Source organism: Bos javanicus, chromosome 27, assembly GCF_032452875.1.
Source record: "Bos javanicus breed banteng chromosome 27, ARS-OSU_banteng_1.0, whole genome shotgun sequence".
Lineage (NCBI taxonomy): Eukaryota > Metazoa > Chordata > Mammalia > Artiodactyla > Bovidae > Bos > Bos javanicus.
The window spans coordinates 34,603,851-34,621,772 of NC_083894.1; the positions used below are offsets into that span (position 1 = coordinate 34,603,851).

At 36.6% G+C, this 17,922-nt stretch overlaps 1 protein-coding gene across 3 annotated transcripts in view; it reads right to left on the reverse strand.

The window, feature by feature from the left end:
* LOC133240017 (disintegrin and metalloproteinase domain-containing protein 2) overlaps nucleotides 1-17,922 on the reverse strand; it is a 102,694-nt gene that overhangs the window by 72,303 nt on the left and 12,469 nt on the right. For all 3 annotated transcript variants that reach the window (XM_061404531.1, XM_061404530.1, XM_061404533.1), the window contains 3 exons: nucleotides 8,526-8,602; nucleotides 4,734-4,902; nucleotides 252-308 (listed from right to left, as the gene is read on the reverse strand). In XM_061404531.1, the coding sequence (XP_061260515.1) occupies nucleotides 252-308; nucleotides 4,734-4,902; nucleotides 8,526-8,602 (303 nt within the window). The remainder of the gene's footprint in view (nucleotides 1-251; nucleotides 309-4,733; nucleotides 4,903-8,525; nucleotides 8,603-17,922) is intronic.

Sequence of the window (17,922 nt, forward strand, 5' to 3'; positions counted from 1 at the left end):
TGAGAATGATGAATAAAAATTACTCAGAAACTATTCTGTATGTAACAGATGTTTTCATTTATGTTAATTATATAAAATGAAAAATAAACTAATAGAGATATGATTTTCTATTTACTACTGATACCAGAAATTTAAATTCATTAAAGCAGAAATTATTATTATCTTGTGTTAAAAATTTATTCCAACATTTTTTATAACCTCCCATTGCTAATATAAATTAACATGAGACAAATAAATGAAGGTATACTTACCAAATCTTTTTCAACTACAATATGCATTTCTATATACTGAGAGAAGTCTGGAAGAGGCTAAAAAAATCACAAACAGGTAAAAATTGAAGAATTATTTAAATATTTTAAGTAATATCACTACTTCACAAATTCAATGTTAGAAATTCAATTTTATATATGAAAATAGTCACTTTCAGACTATTGTCTTTGTTGCCTCTTTTGCATCTGTTCAATCAATTAATTTACTCAGAAAATAATCAGCTAATTTACTCAGAAAATAACTTTACCTTCCATTGGTATAGGGCTACTCACTTGATTCTCTGCTCTGAAGGACATCTTCCCTTGATCACCATTATATGTGAATTTGCATTAGTTTAATGATTTCATCATACATTATTATGTGTTATGATTTTATTTGTGACCTTGAAAGAGTAAGGGCACCTCTCTGTTTGGAGGGGTGGACTTTCATCTGAAGATAAAGCTAATCCTTGTATAAATGACCTCAGAAAAATGTGAGCAACAGAGAAACAAAATGACTGAGTTTCTTAAACTGTGTCATAGATGTCTCAGGATGTGGAATCTGGTTACAGTGTCATCACAGACCATGGTGGTTAACTTCAGCACAAATGTGAGGCCCAATGGGCTTATGATCTGTCTGATTTACACCCTGCCAATTTCTAGGGACAAAGTAATGCTTGTTTTAACTACCATTAGTAAAATATTACTTGTTTCCATCATTATTTTTATATGAATTTAACCTAGGAGGAATATACTAAGGAAAACTTATGAGACAGTCTTTGTGGACACTCCAAGATTGTAGTGTATTTAACTCAAAATAGTTACTAATACCATCAACAAGCAATGGACAAATACATAGAAGCAGAAAAGAGAATCAAATTTCAAAAATTGAGAAAACATTTATTATGCTTAAAGTCTGCATTTTTTTTTCTTCTTACACTGATATTTAATTCCTTGAAAGTTCAAAACTATCACATTCTACTTAAACCATTTTCCTTAACATAAAGAGGAGCGATAAAGAGGGAATAACTAATCTGGGACTTAGCAAAGATGAGAAAAGTGAAGACTATAGTAATTTAAAGGGAAAAAGTTAATAAGGTCATTAAAACAAATTCAGGGCTGCATGATTATTCATTTTTTCCACCTTTAAAAATTCTTTTAAAGCCTTGAAGACTTGTTTTTTTTTTTTTTCCAAAACAATGCAAATGAAATCCCCTTACAGTCTAACCGATTTATTATAATTTCCATCCAAAGGTAAGCACCAAATGTTTCATGATAGTTTTGCTTATAGGACTCCATCCTGTCATTTAGGATGAAACAAGGAAAAGACACTACTTTACTGGAGGATAAACACAAGCATTTATATTAATGTGTTAGGGTTATATTAATGATTTGAAGGATTCAAAGTCATTTCTTTGTTTTAATCAATGTAAGTTGCTACTGATGCTGCTGCTTGGTTGCTAAGTCGTGTCTGACTCTTTTGTGACCCCATGCTGCAGCCTGCCAGGCTCCTCTGTCCTCTGTCCATGGGACTTCCCAGGCAAGAATACAGGAATGGGTTGCCATCTCCTTCTCCAGGGGACTTTCCTGACTGAGGGTTCGAACTGTGTCTCCTGCATCACTTGGATTGGCAGGCGGGTTCTTTACTGTTGCATCACCTGGGAAGCCCAGCATGAGGGTTAGCTGACTCACATTTCCTGAAGCAATCCTTATTTATTTTCATCTTTGGGATAAGGACTGATGATATTTAGTTGATAATAATTTATTCATTTATTTTCTGGACAATAAACTTTCAAGAGAAAAGATACATTGTCTATTTTAGAAACACAATTAGAAATTTAAGACAAAAGTGCATAAAATAATGCCAAGAAATGTGTGCATTGGAAAGGTGGGCAGGTGCTAAGATTTCAGAAGACCTCAAAAGCTATTTTATTTAGTAAAAGAAAGTAGTCAATAAAGAAAACCAATTTCTTGGATATGTGTTACATGAGGTTGATACCAATTACCTGAAAATTTGCTTTGGTAAAGTAAACACTAAAGAATTGGATCTAGGGAAGAAGACTAGAGAACACTGCTAAGTAATCCAATTGCAATATATTTGGACTAAAGAGTTAAAATTAGAGGATGCCAAAGATCACTGGTAAGAATATTCAGGGAGTGAGAAGGGCATGAAGATGTTGATAGATGACAGACAATACAGATAGAAAAACATGTAAGTAGGTAGATAGATAATGTGTGTGTTTGTGTATTTTGTTTAGCTTGGGCAATTATCATGTGCTACATAAGCTCAATAACTAAGAAAAAATGGAATGAGAGTGGGAGATCTATAAATTACTGTAGATAAAGCCATGAAAAAATATACAAGATAATATATAAGACAAACAAAAACCTGAGACTTAACACAGGAAATACTGGAGAAGGAAATGGCAACCCACTCCACTGTTCTTGCCTGGAAAATCCCATGGATGGAGGAGCCTGGCAGGCTATGGTTACTGGGGTCGCAAAAAGTTGGACACGACTGAGCAACTGAGCACAACACAGGAAATATCATTATCTAGAATATGAATGTATAAAGAAAAGAGAGAGAAGGTGATACATAGAGAGAGGCAGGAGAATTTTATCAGAGAGTAAAGTGAGTTGAAAATTCTGGGGAGTTTTTATGTTATTTCACCATTAACATTATACTCCATGGTAGTGGACTGAAACAACACGGAATCAACACAATCTCAGCTTTCATTTTTGGGAAATGAAAATAAGTGAATGCTAACATTTATTTGGAAATTGACAGCATCAAGAATAGCCAAACAATCTTGAAAAACAACACTACTGAAGGATGTACGCTTACTAATTTCAGAACTTATTTCAAAAATATCGCAGTAAATAAAAAGTGACTCTGGCATAGGAATAGACATAAAGATCAATGGAATATTATTGCATGTGCAGAAATAACCCCTAAATCTATAGTCAACTGATTTTGAAATAAAAGGGCTGGGCCATGAAAATTCAGTGAATAAAAGATGAGTTTCTTCAACAAATGGTGTTGGGAAAACTAGATATGCATATGAAAAATGATGAATTTAGAGCCCTTCCTCCCTTTTTACAAAAAATTAAATTAAGTTGGATCATATATTGAAATGTAAGAGATTAAAGAATAAAACTTTTAGAGGAAATATGAAATAAATTTTGTAAATCTGGTATGATAGTTAATTTTATCTGTGAACTTGACTGGGCCACAAATGCCCAGATATTCGTCCAAAAATTATTCTGGATATTTATGTGAAAATAATTTTGGATAAGATAAACATTTAAATTGGTGAACTTTCAGTGGAGTAGATTATCCTTCATAATATGTGTGCACCTCATCTGGTCAGTTGAAAGTATTAACAGAGAACAAGGACTACTTTGTAAGCAAGAATGTACACATTTCTGTATTTAAAATGGATAACCAACAAGGACCTACTGTATAGCACAGGAAACTCTGCTCAATGTTATGTGGCAGCCTGGACAGGCAGTGGGGGAAGTTTTGAGGAGAATGGTAACATACGTAAGTATGGCTGAGTCCCGTTGCTTATCCACCTGAAACTATCACAATATATTAATCAGCTATACTCCAATACAAAATAAAAAGTTAAAAAAAATTCCTTCCAACTGACTGCCTTTAGACTTGAACACAACTTTTCCATGGTCTCCAGCCTGCCAGTATGCAGTCTACTTTAAATTTTCTCATTCTCTCTGTATTTATATCAAATATATGTATATGTGTGTATCCATACATGCAGACACACACATACATACATTTTGTTGGTTCTGCTTTTCAAAAGAAATGTTTGTCATGAAAGACACCGTTTTAACTATTGTAGCTGTGGAGCTGAGATTGTTGAAAACCAAACACAGAATCTCACTTTGTGAGTGAATGGACTGCAACACAGGTTGAACGTCTACCCTCACAGGGTGTCTACTGAAAGAAGTAAGATCCTAAAAATTGGAACGTGGGTGTATGAGAAACTCTGATGAAGCTGGAGTCATTAACCTTCTAAACTCTGGTGAGTCTTTGTTGAATGAAGAAGTCTCTCCATCTCTGGATAAGGATATAAGGACAGTATAATGGCCTACCCTAAGGCAGTTGCCATAAAAGACACTTGTGATTCTTCTCAGGGTCCTAGATAGGTGTCTTCAGTATTTATGTGAATGTCACTCATGCTTATTTTATCAGAATTCAGACATAATGGATATGGAGACAGGAGTGCATCTGCAGACAACAAAGGTCCGTATCACGGGGGAAAATGCCATTAATGGTGGAAAATGCCAGCTTGGAGTTCTGCAAAACTGAGTGACTAGTTTTGAGGCTTACAACACAAGCTCTGAAGTGTCTGATATGTCTTACTCTCTCTCAATAATTTGTAAGCAACTGGTTTATCATAAAAAATACATTGTTTATATGGCTGCATAGTAATAACTACATAGTTTACTCAATTGATCACTCACCTCTACATTTTGTATCTTATAGGGCTTTTCTCTTAGCTCAATTTCTCTCTCAGTATATACAGAAGAACTTGAATCCCTAGGTTTTATTTGATAAACCATATGTTCAAAACCAATTGAAGGCTCCAAGGGCTCAATTCCATAACTTACATTTTCAAACTGTAGTAAGCCCCTACAAATTCCAAAAAGTAAGCAAATAAATAAAATAATTCATTTTTCTTAAAGTCAATAAAATGAAACAATCAGTTTTTTAATAGTATGTAGATTACTTTCAGTCTTAGCCTTGGGTGGTGAAGTAGGAAAACATTACCAAGAATCCACAGATTTACTGAGTGGAATGAGTGGTAGTAATGCTGTTGGTATTTATCTAGCTATAATTAATACTAATGGTTTCCATGTATACTAAAAATAAACCCTTAATTCAGGAGGGGAGTAGGAGACATTGCAAGAGCTTTTATACCATGCTTTTCTAATGACAGTTTCTCATAATAAGCCATGCCTCACTTTAAAACTTTGCAAAGATCAATGAAACTAAAAGCTGATTCATTGAGAGGATAAACAAAATTAATAAACCTTTAGCCAGACTCATCAAGAAAAAAAAAGAGGACTCAAATCAATACAATTAGAAATGAAAAAGAAGTTATAACTGACACTACAAGTTGCTACAAACAACTATATGCCAATAAAATGGACAACTCAGAAGAAGTTGACAAATTCTTAGAAGGATACAGGTTTCTAAGAGTGAACCAGAAAAAAATGGAAAATATGAACAGAATAATGACAAGTACTGAAATTGAAACTGTGATTAAAACTTCCAAACAAAAGGCCAGGGATGGAAAACATAGCAGGTGAATTATTTCAAGCATTTAGAGAAGAGTTAACACCTATTCTTCCCAAATCATTCCAAAAAATTGCAGAAGAAGGAACACTCCGAAGCTCATTCTATGAGGCCATCACCACCATGACACCAAAGCCAGACAATGACGTCACAAATAAAGAATATTAAAGGCCAATATCACTGATGAAAATGGATGCAGAAATCCTCAACAAAATACTAGCAAACAGAATCCAACAACACATTAAAATAATCATACACCATGAACAAGTGGGATTTATCACAGGGATGGAAGGATTCCTCAACATATGTAAATTGATCACTGTGATATGCCACATTAACAAACTGAAGAGGGAAAGTCATATGATCATTTCAACACACACAGAAAAAGCTTTGACAAAACTCAGCACTTATTTATGATAAAAACACTCCAAAAAGTGAACATAGAGGGAATATACTTCAACATAATAAAGGCCATATATGACAAACACACAGCAAACGTCATTCTCAACAGTGAAAAACTGAAAGCATTTCCTCTAAGATCGGGAACAAGACAAGGATATCCACTCTCACCACTTATATTCAACACAGTTTTGGAAGTCCTAGCCAGGACAATCAGAGAAGAAAAAGAAATAAAAGGAGTACAAATTGGAAAAAAAGTAAAATTGTCCTGTTTGCAGATTAATGGTACTATACACAGAAAATCCTAAAGATACCACCAGAAAACTACTAGAGCTCATTAAAGAACTTGGTAAAGTTGTAGGATACAAAATTAATACACTAAAATCTCTTGCACTTCTATACATTAGCAATGCAAGATCCAAAAGAGAAATGAATGAAACAATCTACTTACCATCATATAAAAAAGTACCAAGTAACTAGCAATAAACCTATCTAAGGAGGCAAAAGACCTGTACTCAGAAAGCTCTAAGATATTGATAAGAGAAAGCAAAGATGACACAAACAGATGTAGAGATATACCATGTTCTCAGATTTGAAGAATCAATATTGTCAAAATGACTATACTATCCAAAGTAATTTACAGATTAAATGCAATCACTATCAAATTCCCAGTGGCATTTTTCACAGAATTAGAACAAAAAAATTTTAAATTTGTATGAAAACACAAAAGACCTTGAATGGCCAAAGCAATCATGAGAAAGAAAACTTGGGCTGGAGGAATCAGGCTACCTGACTTCAGAATATACTACAAAGCTACACTCATCAAAACAGTATGGCATTGGCACAATAATAGAAATATTGAAACTGGATAGAAATTTCAGAGCTAAACCTATGACCTATGGTCGTCTAATCTATGAAAAGGAGGCAAGATATACAATGGAGAAAAGACAATCTCTTCAATAACTGGTGATGGGGAAAAGAAAACTGGACAGCTATATGTAAAAGAATAAAACTAGAGCACTCTTTAATACCATGCACAAAAATAAACTCAAAATGAATCAAAGACCTGAATATAAAACTGGATTCTATAATACTCTTAGAGGAAAACACAGGAAAAACACTTTCTGGCATAAATTGAAGCAAGATCTTTTTTGATCCACCTCTCAGAGTAATGAAAATAAAATCAAAAATTAATGGAACATAATATAACTTAAAAATTTTGCACAGCAAAAGAAACCATCAACAAAACAAAAACATAAGCTCACAAAATAGGAGAAAACATCTGCAAGGTATTAATCTTTTAAATATATAAACAGTGCATGCAGCTCAATAACAAAAAGCACAACAAACTAATCAAAAACAGGGGTGGAAGATGTAAACAGACATTTTTCCAAAGACGATATACATATGGCACATGAAAAAAATGTTTAATATCACTAATTATTCAGATCAGTTCAGTGGCTCAGTTGTGTCCGACTCTTTGTGACACCATGAATTGCAGCATGCCAGGCCTCCCTGTCCATCACCAGCTTCCAGAGTTCACTCAAACTAAAAAATGTTTAATATCACTAATTATTAGAGAAATGAAAATCAAAACTACAATGAGGAACCACCTAACACTATTCAGAATAGCCATAATTAAAAAGTGTACAGATAAATTATGCTGGTGGAGGAAAGGGAACCTTCCTACACTGTTGGTCAAATTATAAATTGGTACAGCCACTACGGAGAACAGTATGGTAGCTCCTTAAAAAACTAAAAATAGAGCTACCATGTGACATAGCAATCTGACCCTTGGGTAGATATCTGAAGAAAAGCATAATTTGAAAAGATATATGTGCCCCAATATTCATTGCAGCACTATTTATAACAGCCAGGACATGGAAGCAACCAAAATGTCTACTAACAGAGGAATGAATAAAGAATATGTGTTACATATCTACATTGAAAGATGTATATAAAAAGGATATAAAGGCCATAAAAGCCAGAAAAAGATGAAATAATGCCATTTGTAGCAACATGGACGGACCTAGAGATTGTCATAACTGATTGAAGCTGGTTGGAGAAAGACAAATATTATCTGATACCACTTATACGTGGAATTTAAAAAAATGTTACAAATGAGCATATTTACAAAACAGAAATAGTCACAGATGTAGAAAGCAGACTTAGGGTTACTGATGGGGATGGATGGAGGGAGGGATTAAATTGATAAATGCGAATTGACATATATACACTACTATATATAAAATAAATAACCAATAAGAACCTCCTGAATAGCACAAGAAACTTTACTCAATACTCTGTAATATTCTATATAGGAGAATAATCTAAAGAAGATTGGATATATATATATATAAGTGTATATATATAGATATACACACACACATGTACCCGACTCACTTTGCTGTACAGTAGAATTTAACATAACTTTGTAAATCAACTGTATTTCAATAAAAAATTTAAAAATAAAAATGAAACTTCTGAATATAATTTCTAAATTTGACAATTATTTCTTAAAAACTCCATTTTGCAACCATAAAATTATGTATCACAACCTGAGTCCAGTACACGTGCTGATGATCGCCATAGAATTCGGATAACCTTCAATATATCCTTGGTAGTAGCAAAAGTTCTGAAAAATAAAGAAAAACATATACATTTTTATTAGAATACTTCATGTTAAATATGTTATTCTCAAATATTTAAAACATATATACATATACTGTATGCATCAAACACTTACTATTTCCGAGACAGATGTATAAGATTATTTGATGGACATTTAACCTCAGTTTTCCAAAATTGTGCCTAAAAGTTTCTAAGAATAAGTACATTTCCATGATCTTTTCTATTATAAATTAAACATGACAACCCCTATCATTAGGATCAAGGAAAAAATCATCAAAAACTTATTTTTTCAAATTCTTCTGACTTATTTTTTCAAGGTAAATATAAAAATATAAATAAATCCAAAACCTTCCAAATTTATTGAATTAAAAATTACTTTATTATAATGGCAGAGTAGATTATATTGGATTATAAATTCCCAAATTTACTGAAAAATTAATTCACACATTTTGAAAGCTCAATGAATTCAGAGTACAAACACAAAGAGACCCATAAACAGACGCATAAGCAAAAACATTAAAAATCAAAGAATCAAATCTTGAAAGCAGCATGAGAAAACTAATTACCTTAAAAGAGAACTCCAGTGATATTTGTATCAGACTTCTCTGTAGAAACTACAAAGTTTAGGAAGCAGAGGGCTAACATAATGTACTTAAAGAAAAAAAAAATTACTCAAGAGTTCTATATCAAGCAAGGCAATGTTTAAAAATAAAATAAATTGATTTCCATATGAACAAAAACATTGAGATTTTGTTATTACTTGCCCGGCCTTACATGGAGTACTTAAGGAAATTCTTCAGGTTGAAAGTAAGTGATCTCAGATAGTAATTCAAATCCACATAAAATTTCAAAGAGAACTCAAGAAGGTTACTATGTAATTTAAAAAGCATACTATGTAATTTAAAAAGGCATATTTTCCCTTTCATTCTCTTAACTGATTTAAAAATCAATTAAGTAAAGTAATATGTATATATGCTTCCCTGATGGTTCAGTTCGTAAAGAATTTGCCTGAATGCAGGACATTGCCTACAATGCAGGAGACCCAGGTTTGATCCCTGAGTCAGGAAGATCCCCTGGAGAAGGAAAGGGCAATCCACCCCAGTATTCTTGCCTGGGAAATCCATGGACAGAGGAGCCTGGCAGCTATAGTCCATGGGGTCACAAGAGTTGGACACCACTTAGTGACTAACCCACAAAATGTATATAGCGTATTATTTGGTCCAAGAAATAGAATATATTTGCTGATAACAGCATATAGAAGGTGAGTGGAAACAAAGAAGTACTAGGTTAAGGAAAGGACTGCAGATAGTAAAGTAACTGTAACAGTGAACTGTTGGGATTGTACATTAATAGATGCAATATGTACAACAATAATACCATAGAAGGGGCAAATAAACAGTTTTATAGGAAAAATGTCTCTGTGTCTCACTGGAATTAAGGTAATATAAATCTAAAATTGCATCAGTTCAGTTCAGTCGCTCAGTCGTGTCTGACTCTTTGAGACCCCATGAACCTCAGCACGCCAGGTCTCCCTGTCCATCACCAACCCCCAGAGTCCACCCAAACCTATGGCCATTGAATCAGTGATGCCATCCAACCATTTCATCCTCTGTCATCCCCTTCTCCTCCTGCTGTCAATCCTTCCCAGCATCAGGGTCTTTTCCAATGAGTCAACATTTCCCATGAGGCGGCCAAAGTATTGGAGTTTCAGCTTCAACATCAGTCCTTCCAATGAACACCCAGAACTGATCTCCTTTAGGATGGACTGGTTGGATCTCCTTGCAGTCCAAGGGACTCTCAAGAGTCTTCTCCAACACCACAGTTCAAAAGCATCAATTCTTCGGAGCTCAGCTTTCTTCACAGTCCAACTCTCACATCCATACATGACCACTGGAAAAACCATAGCCTTGACTAGACGGACCTTTGTTGGCAAAGTAATGTCTCTGCTTTTCAATATGCTATCTAGGTTGGTCATAACTTTCCTTCCAAGGAGTAAGCATCTTTTAATTTCATGGCTGCAGTCACCATCTGCAGTGATTTCGGAGCCCAAAAAAATAAAGTCTGACACTGTTTCCACTGTTTCCCCATCTATTTCCCATGACGTGATGGGACCAGATGCCATGATCTTCGTTTTCTGAATGTTGATCTTTAAGCCAACTTTTTCACTCTCCTCTTTCACTTTCTTCACGAGGCCCTTTATTTCTTCTTCACTTTCTGCCATAAGGGTGGTGTCATCTGCGTATCTGAGGTTATTGATATTTCTCCTGGCAATCTTGATTCCAGATTGTGTTTCTTCCAGTCCAGCATTTCTCATGATGTAGTTTGCATAGAAGTTAATTAAGCAGGATGACAATATACAGCCTTGATGTTCTCCTTTTCCTATTTGGAACCAGTCTGCTGTTCCATGTCCAGTTTTAACTGTTGCTTCCTGATCTGCATACAGGTTTCTCAAGAGGCAGATCAGGTGGTCTGGTATTCCCATCTCTTTCAGAATTTTCCACAGTTTCTTGTGATCCACACAGTCAAAGGCTTTGGCATAGTCAATAAAGCAGAAATACATGTTTTCCTGGAAGTCTCTTCCTTTTTCCATGATCCAGCAGATGTTGGCAATTTGATCTCTGGTTCCTCTGCCTTTCCTAAAACCAGCTTGAACATTTGGAAGTTCATAGTTCACGTATTGCTGAAGCCCGGCTTGGAGAATTTTGAGCATTACTTTACTAGCGTGTGAGATGAGTGCAATTGTGCGGTAGTTTGAGCATTCTTTGGCATTGCCTTTCTTTGGGATTGGAATGAAAACTGACCTTTTCCAGTCCTGTGGCCACTGCTGAGTTTTCCAAATTTGCTGGCATTGAGTACAACATTTTCACAGCATCTTCTTTGAGGATTTGAAATAGCTCAACTGGAATTCCATCACCTCCACTAGCTTTGTTTGTAGTGATGCTTTCTAAGGCCCACATGACTTCTCATTCCAGGATGTCTGGCTCTAGGTGAATGATCATACCATTGTGATTATCTTGGTCGTGAAGATCTTTTTTGTACAGTTCTTCTGTGTATTCTTGCCATCTCTTCTTAATATCTTCTGCTTCTGTTAGGTCCATACCATTTCTGTCCTTTATCGAGCCCATCTTTACATGAAATATTCCCTTGGTATCTCTAATTTTCTTGAAGAGATCTCTAGTCTTTCCTATTCTGTTGTTTTCCTCTATCTCTTTGCATTGATCGCTGAGGAAGGCTTTCTTATCTCTCCTTGCTATTCTTTGGAACTCTACATTCAGATGCTTATATTTTTCCTTTTCTCCATTTCTTTTTGCTTCTCTTCTTTTCACAGCTATTTGTAAGGCCTCCTCAGACAGCCATTTTGCTTTTTTGCATTTCTTTTCCATGGGGATGATCTTGATCCCTGTCTCCTGTACAATGTCACGAACCTCAGTCCATAGTTCATCAGGCACCCTGTCTATCAGATGTAGTCCCTGAAATCTATTTCTCACTTCTATTGTATAATCAAAAGGGATTTGATTTAGGTCATATCTGAATCATCTAGTGGTTTTCCCTACTTTCTTCAATTTAAGTCTGAATTTGGCAATAAGGAGTTCATGAGACTTCCCTGGTGGCTCAGATGATAAACCCCAATAAATAAATCCAATAAATAAATGCAAAGGTTGTCAGATTAAGTTAAAAAAAAGACACAACTGTAAAGTGTTACTAGATAACTGGCTTTAATTTCAAAGACGTAGACTGATTAAAGGAATAAAAAAGAATATCATGCAAATAGCAATCTTGAGCAAATGGGATTGACCACATTTATACCAAGTTACTCTGGTGGTGACTCAGATGGTAAAGAATCTGCCTGCCAATACAGGAGACATGGGTTCAATTCCTGGGTCTCCTGGGGTTGAAGATCCCCTGGAGGAGGAAATGGCAACCCACTCCAGTATTCTTGCCTGGGAAATCCATGGACAGAGGAAACTGGTCCATGGGATCACAAAGAGTTGGACGCAACTAGCGACCGAACATTATAGTGTATATCAGACAAACAGACTTTAAAAACAAAAAACATGTTAGTAGATAATGAGCAATATTTTATAATACAAAGTTCAACACATCAGGAAGATATAACACTTGTCAACACAGGTAACAACACCATAGTACATTAAAAATTGGTAGATATAAGTCTTCAACTTATAGTTGAAGACTTCCTTTTTCTTTCTATTCCACTTTTAGTGATCCATGGAACAGCTAGGTAGAAGATTAGCAAGGAAATACAAGATTTTAAAAAATACATTAAGGAAACCCAGTTAATTTATGCCAACATCCGTTGGATCATATAAAAAGCAAGAACATTCCAGAAAAACATCTACTTCTTCTTCATTGACTACAATAAAGGCTTTGACTTTGGATCCAACAAACTATGGAAAATTCTTAAAGAAATGGGAATGCCAGACCACCTTACACGCCTCCTGAGAAACCTGTATGCAGGTGAAGAAGCGGCAGTTTGAACTGGACATGGAACAATGAAGGTTCCAAATTGGGGAAGGAGTACATCAAGGCTGTATATTATCTCTCTGCTTTTATGTGGAGTACTTTTATGCAGAGTACTTCATGTGAAATGGATGAAGCTCAAGCTGGAATCAAGCTTGCTGGGAGAAATATCAATAACCTCAGATACGCAGATGACATAATCTTTATGGCATAAAGTGAATAAGAACTAAGGAGCCTCTTGATAAAGATGAAAGGGGAGAGTGAAAAAGCTGGCTTAAAACTCAACATTCACAAAAGGAAGATCACGCCATTGGGTCTCACCACTTCATGGCAAATATATGGGGAAACAAAGGAAACAGTGAAAAACTTTATTTTCTTGGGCTCCAGAATCACTGCAGATGGTGACTGCAGCCATGAAATTCAAAGACACTTGCTCCTTGGAAGAAAACCTAGGACAAACCTAGACAGTGAATTAAAAAGCAGAAATATCACTTTGTCAACAAAGGTCTGTATAGTCAAAGCTATGGTTTTTCCAGTAGTCATGAATGGATGTGAGTGTTGGACCATAAAGAAAGCTGAGTGCCAAAGAATTGATGCTTTTCAACTGTGATGTTGGATAAGACTCTTGAGAGTCCCTAGGACAGCAAGGAGATCCAACCAGTCCATCCTAAAGGCAATCAGTCCTGGGTGTTCACTGGAAGGACTGATGCTGAAGCTAAAGCTCCAGTACTTTGGCCACCTGATGAAGGAACTGACTCATTGGAAAACACCTGATTCTAGGAAAGATTGAAGGCAGGAGGAGGAGGGGATGACAGAGGGTGAGATGTCTGGATGGAATCATCCATGCAATGGACATGAATGTGAGAAAACGCAGGGAGATGGTGAAGGACAGGGAAGCCTGGCGTGCTGCAGTCCATGGGGCTGCAAAGAGTCAGACATGACTGAGTAACTTAACAACAACAAAAGTAAACCTAGAAGACATCTGTAAAATGCTCTGCCAAAGAAAAACAAGATACGCATTCTTCTTAACCTGAACATATTTTCCAGGAGAGATCATATGCTCATGCATTAAAAAAGCCTCAATTTAAAAGTACAGAACTAGTAAAAGTATGCTTTCTGATAATAATGACATTTTTTTAGAAATAACTGACAGAAAACATTTGGATGAACTCACAGACATGTGGAAATCAAACATCGTATCTCTAAATAACCCATGGATTAAAGGAGAAATCAAATATGAAACCAGAAGATATTTGAGGAAAATAAAAATGAAGAAACTCCATACTTAAAAAGTATAGGATGTGGCGAAAGTTAGTGCTTTTGATAAATATATATAGATTGACACATATATTAACAATTAAAAAAGATAAAGTAATACCAATCCAACCACCTATAACTCAGGAAAAGAAAGAACAAGCTAAATCTAAATTAAGCAGAAGAAAGGAAATAATGCAGAGTAAAATTAAATAGGAATAAATAGATCAATGAAAGCAAAAGGTGGCTCTTTGAAAAGTTAAAATTGACAATTCTTAAGATACATTGACTACTAAAAGAACAAAATTACTAAAATCAGAAATAAAAGTGGGGTATTACTACCACCCTTATAGCAGGATTATTTGGGGAGTGCTAAGAATCATCATATGCCAACATTACATGATGCTGGTAAATCGATAAATCTATAGAAAAGCACAAACTACCTTCTCTGTCCATGGTGCCTCTTCTAGCATCAGCACTTGTGAACTCACAGAGAGCCTATCCACTGCCATGGCTTCTGCACACTGTTGTGTCTGATATAGAAACTTATTTTTCAGTGAATTAAGTGTAGCCATTGGTTTATGTGGGCTTCCCTCATAGCCCAGTCAGTAAAGAATCTGCCTGCAATGCTGGAGACCCGGGTTTGATCCCTGGGTCAGGAAGATCCCCTGGAGAAGGAAATGGCCACCCACTCCAGTACTTTTACCTGGGGAATCTCATGGACAGAGAAGCCTGGCCAGTACAGTCCATGAGTCGGACACGACTTAGTAACTAAATCACCACCACCACCATTGGTTTATGTACATATCTAACCGTATATTCTATCATCTGGAAGTGGCTGATCTAATTTAAAGGTAGACTAGCTTACTGAACACTTTTACCATGGTAGTTGGGAGACATTACTCTGAAAGGCTGGGGTTCTGTTTGCATCAGAGACCAGTATATGGCAAGTTTCACTGAGAGCTTCAATACATTTGTCCAGATATAAGGTGTTGAAATGGGAGTCTCACCTTCCCAACATTATACCTAATAACTATTTTGTAGCTTTTTTGCTTTCTACCATAGTAACTTTTAGCTCCCAGCCACAGTGGGGAATTTATTCACCCGGGGACACAATAATGATTCTACTACTTTGGAAGATGAAACTTCCACCTGGATATTTTGAGCTACTGTACAAATGGCACTGTACAAATGAGCAGGCTAACCCAGTGGCTGGAGTGACTGACTCTGAACACAGTAGGGAAAACTGTTGCTTAAAGAAGTGCTATGTCTTCAATTTACTTGAATATAACAGTAACCAAAATAAGATATGATTAAGGATGCAGACCCTTTGGGAATGAAGATTTGTGCTTTTCTGCTAGGTAAACATCCATAAGAAGCTTAGGTATGTCCTGTTGAGAGCAATGGAAATGGGGAGCAGGTGGTGGGAAAAAGAAGTCATACACAGCAATCATAACTGATCACAGAAGCGAAGACTAGCAGCTTTGCATATGTTCTTTTGGCTTGTCACATGCATATGTATCTTTATCTGTACGTACCAACAGTTTTCTTCTTCCCCCCCCTCTTCCTATTATCAGCTTACATACAAGTGGTTGGAAGTTAACTTTACAAGTTAATTTAACCTCACGTTAACACAGTATTCAGAGGGACTGTAACAATTTGTGGACAGCTTAATATTGCTACCAATGGACACAATGACACGTGATTGTGTGTCTCATCAATTTGTGGAATAATGAAAATTGCTTTAATTGTGAAAAGTTTGGTTGAATGTTGTTAACTAGAAATAGGTGATTCTGTTGCTTTTTCAGAGTTCAAATACATACATATGGGGGGCTTCCCTGCTGGCTCAGTGGTAAAGAATCTCCTGCCAATGCAGGAGATGCAGGTTCCATCCCTGGTATGGGAAGATCCCACAGGCCATGGAACAACTAAGCTTGTGTGCCACAACTATTGAGCCTGTGCCCTAGAGCCTGTGCTGCACAACAAGAGAAACTGCAGTAGTGGGAAGCCCGCACCACCACCACAAAGAGAAGCCCTCTCTCGCCACAGCTAGGGAAAAGCCTGCACAACAATGAAGACCCGGCACAGCCAAAAAAAAAAAATTTTTTTTAATGAATGCATATGGAAACTGAATAGTCTAAGTGGTAAGGCTCTGTTGATTATTAATGCATTGCAACTCAGTTTCAAATTAACCTTTTGCCTGCTTTGTACAAATGAATATGGGCCCCTTAATTTTATTTTTTCCTTTGCTATGGAGCAAGCTTTGCTAGTAAGGGGTGCTGGTGAGCACGGGAAGACAGCTTTGCTGTCTGGTTCCAGGGTGCTAGCTTGGAAGGCTCCTACAGAGAGTACAGCTGTGGCAAAGCCAGGATGCTTCAGTGACTGGTGGTCACTAACACCCTTCAGCCAGTAGTTTCCATCCATCGAGGCCCCTCTCCTTCCGCAGTAAAGTGACTTTGGTGAGACATCTCATGAGCAGCTCTCCTGGCTACCCAAAGGGAAGATTTCCCTTGGATGGTTCTGAAGAGAAATTTCACAGCAACATCATTTGGAACAGCACCACAGTGACTGCTGCTATTCGAAGATCCATGGTCATGCCATTTTCAGCAATCCCATCTCTGGGGTAAAGAAACAGGCTTTTTTAACCCATCCTAAGGTTGCCAACCACCTGAACTGCCTCTTGAGAAATCTGTATGCAGGTCAGGAAGCAACAGTTAGAACTGGACATGGGACAACAGACTGGTTCCAAATAGGAAAAGGAGTACGTCAAGGCTGTGTATTGTCACCCTGTTTATTTAACTTCTATGCAGAGTATATCATGAGAAATGCTGGACTGGAAGAAACACAATCTGGAATCAAGATTGCCAGGAGAAATATTAATAACCTCAGATATGCAGATGACACCACCCTTATGGCAGAAAGTGAAGAGGAACTAAAAAGCCTCTTGATGAAAGTGAAAGTGGAGAGTGAAAAAGTTGGCTTAAAGCTCAACATTCAGAAAACGAAGATCATGGCATCTGGTCCCATCACTTCAAGGGAAATAGATGGGGAAACAGTGGAAACAGTGTCAGACTTTATTTTTTGGGCTCCAAAATCACTGAAGATGGTGATTGCAGCCATGAAATTAAAAGACGTTTACTCCTTGGAAGGAAAGTTATGACCAACCTAGATAGCATATTCAAAAGCAGAGACATTACTTTGCCAACAAAGATCCATCTAGTCAAGGCTATGGTTTTTCCAGTGGTCATGTATGGATGTGAGAGTTGGACTGTGAAGAAAGCTGAGCTCTGAAGAATTGATGCTTTTGAACTGTGGTGTTGGAGAAGACTCTTGAGAGTCCCTTGGCCCGCAAGGAGATCCAACCAGTCCATTCTGAAGGAGATCAGCCCTGGGATTTCTTTGGAAGGAATGATGCTAAAGCTGAAACTCCAGTACTTTGGCCACCTCATGTGAAGAGTTGACTCATTGGAAAAGACTCTGATGCTGGGAGGGATTGGGGGCAGGAGGAGAAGGGGACGACAGAGGATGAGATGGCTGGATGGCATCACTGACTTGATGGATGTGAGTCTGAGTGAACTCACGTTCACTGTT